Source organism: Notolepis coatsorum (assembly GCF_963971535.1).
Source record: "Notolepis coatsorum genome assembly, chromosome: 16".
In the NCBI taxonomy this organism is placed as follows: domain Eukaryota; kingdom Metazoa; phylum Chordata; class Actinopteri; order Aulopiformes; family Paralepididae; genus Notolepis; species Notolepis coatsorum.
In genome coordinates this window covers 110,406,249-110,408,321 of record NC_140180.1, presented here as the reverse complement: position 1 = coordinate 110,408,321, position 2,073 = coordinate 110,406,249, and the positions used below count along the sequence as shown (strand labels likewise).

At 45.2% G+C, this 2,073-nt stretch overlaps 1 protein-coding gene across 1 annotated transcript; it reads left to right on the top strand.

Moving 5' to 3' along the window:
* Positions 1–563: 563 nt before the first annotated feature.
* On the top strand, positions 564–1,775 carry LOC311243356 (beta-1,4-galactosyltransferase 1-like). Its single transcript, XM_084332560.1, has one exon. The coding sequence runs from the start codon at positions 592–594 to the stop codon at positions 1,594–1,596; it is 1,005 nt and encodes a 334-aa protein (XP_084188686.1). The 5' UTR covers positions 564–591; the 3' UTR covers positions 1,597–1,775.
* Positions 1,776–2,073: the final 298 nt, after the last annotated feature.

The following is a 2,073-nucleotide window of genomic DNA, read 5'->3' as shown; positions in this document are numbered from 1 at the left end:
GTCATTGTGATGTCATAAGGGATCGCCCTGGCGGGCGGTCCTTTGGCCTGTGATGTCATAATAGATCGACACTAGTGTATAAATACGGAGACCCTATAAGGTTCGTCCCTTCACTTCTTCACCATCTTCAGACAAGCCACATCGACACCAAGCTCCATAACAGTCCTCTCATATTGCATGCAGTCAATAAGGTACGTTTGGGGCTGTACTGCGCTTGTAGTTAAGTTCATTGGGTTAACAACCACCCTTGTAACGACCGATAAATTGTATGTATGTTGTTATGGTTTGATCCGTGATTGATTGTATTTCATGTATGTTTTCACAGTTTTACGGTTCGGAATAAAGATGTTCTCTTAGAACGGAAATAAAGCCAATCAGTAAACATCAAAGACGAGTTGCTTCATCATTGCAAGAGGGACAGTTACAGTAAAACTTATATGCACCACGATGACCGTGCAATTCTCGACCAACGAACAGCCACAACCTTCCGGAACCTTCTAGAACCTCGACCATCCACAACCTTCCGGAACCTTCTAGAACCTCGACCATCCACAACCTTCACATAGGAACAAATACTTGGAATTACTAAAGATGTGGAAGAAATTCTTTCCATGGATTTTACTTTTAGCTGTATTTTCGTTAATGCCCTATTGGCTTTACCTCAGCTATGTTAACTGCTGTAAAACGAGATCACCATATGGATTTAAATGGACATGGAGTCAAACCAGGAATGTCTCCGCATCAACGGTAAAGAATTCGGACGAAACAAAGCTGGTGACAAACTTGCCCCCCTGCCCAGACACATCTCCTCATCTGCTGGGTCCGTTCACCGTGGAGTTCAACTCGCTGCGGACTCTCGACACTATCCGCACGGAGAACCCAGCTCTCCAGGAGGGAGGACTCTTCAAACCCCCAGACTGCATCGCCTCGCAGAAGGTGGCGGTCATCATCCCGTTCCGCAATCGCTCCGAGCACCTGCTGCACTGGCTCCACTACCTTCACCCCTTCCTCCAGCGCCAGCAACTCAACTACGGGGTCTACATAATCAACCAGCACGGAGAAGGGACATTCAACAAAGCCAAGCTGATGAACGCCGGTTATGTCGAAGCATTGAAAGAGTACAACTATGACTGCTTTGTCTTCAGCGACGTGGATCTGATTCCTATGGATGACCGTAACACCTACAGGTGTTTTAAGCAACCTCGTCACCTGGCCGTGGCTGTTGACAAGTTTGGCTTCAGGTTAGGCTATGCCACTCTCTTTGGTGGAGCCACATCACTGTCCAAAGAGCAGTTCTTGAAAATCAATGGCTTTTCCAATCAGTTCTGGGGTTGGGGAGGGGAAGACGATGCTATCCAGCTACGCTTCACCTACAGAGGAATGCATATTTCCAGGCCTAATGAGATCATTGGCAAATGCCGGATGATCAAGCATCAGCGGGACAGGAAGAATGAACTTAATCACAGGAGACATAATCTAATGTATAATACAAGACACACCATGGGCAAAGATGGAATCAACTCCCTCAAGTACACTGTTGTTAACATCAAGAAAGACAGGCTCTTCACTTTCATCACTGTTAATGTTATCATGTGATTCATGGAAAGAATCAAGTGTAGCACTCAACACTTTGATGAACATTGTTACTCAGCCCTTCCTGATGACTTGTCGTACAGAACTTGTAAGTCGCTTTGGATAAAAGTGTCAGCTAAATGACTAAATGTAAATCTAAATCAATTCTGCATAGCTGGTAAGTAATCAGTGGTGGAAGAAGTGCACAGTTCCTTTAGTATAAGTATAAATAAAAAATGTAATAGATACTCTGGTAAAAGTCAAAGTCCTTTCCTTCTACTGTGTGTGTGTGTGTGTGTGTGTGTGTGTGTGTGTGTGTGTGTGTGTGTGTGTGTGTGTGTGTGTGTGCGCGTGCGTGCGTGCGTCTGTGTGTGTGTGTGTGTGTGTGTGTGTGTGTGCGCGTGTGCGTGTGTGTGTGTGTGCCTTTTTAAGTACCTCACCCTAACCACTAACCTGACCTATAACCATAGAAACTGCATGCCTAAACAATACCAAATTCAT

Coding starts and splice junctions, on each gene's coding strand:
- LOC311243356 (XM_084332560.1), top strand. CDS start 592: ATGTGGAAGAAATTCTTTCCATGGATTTTACTTTTAGCTGTATTTTCG.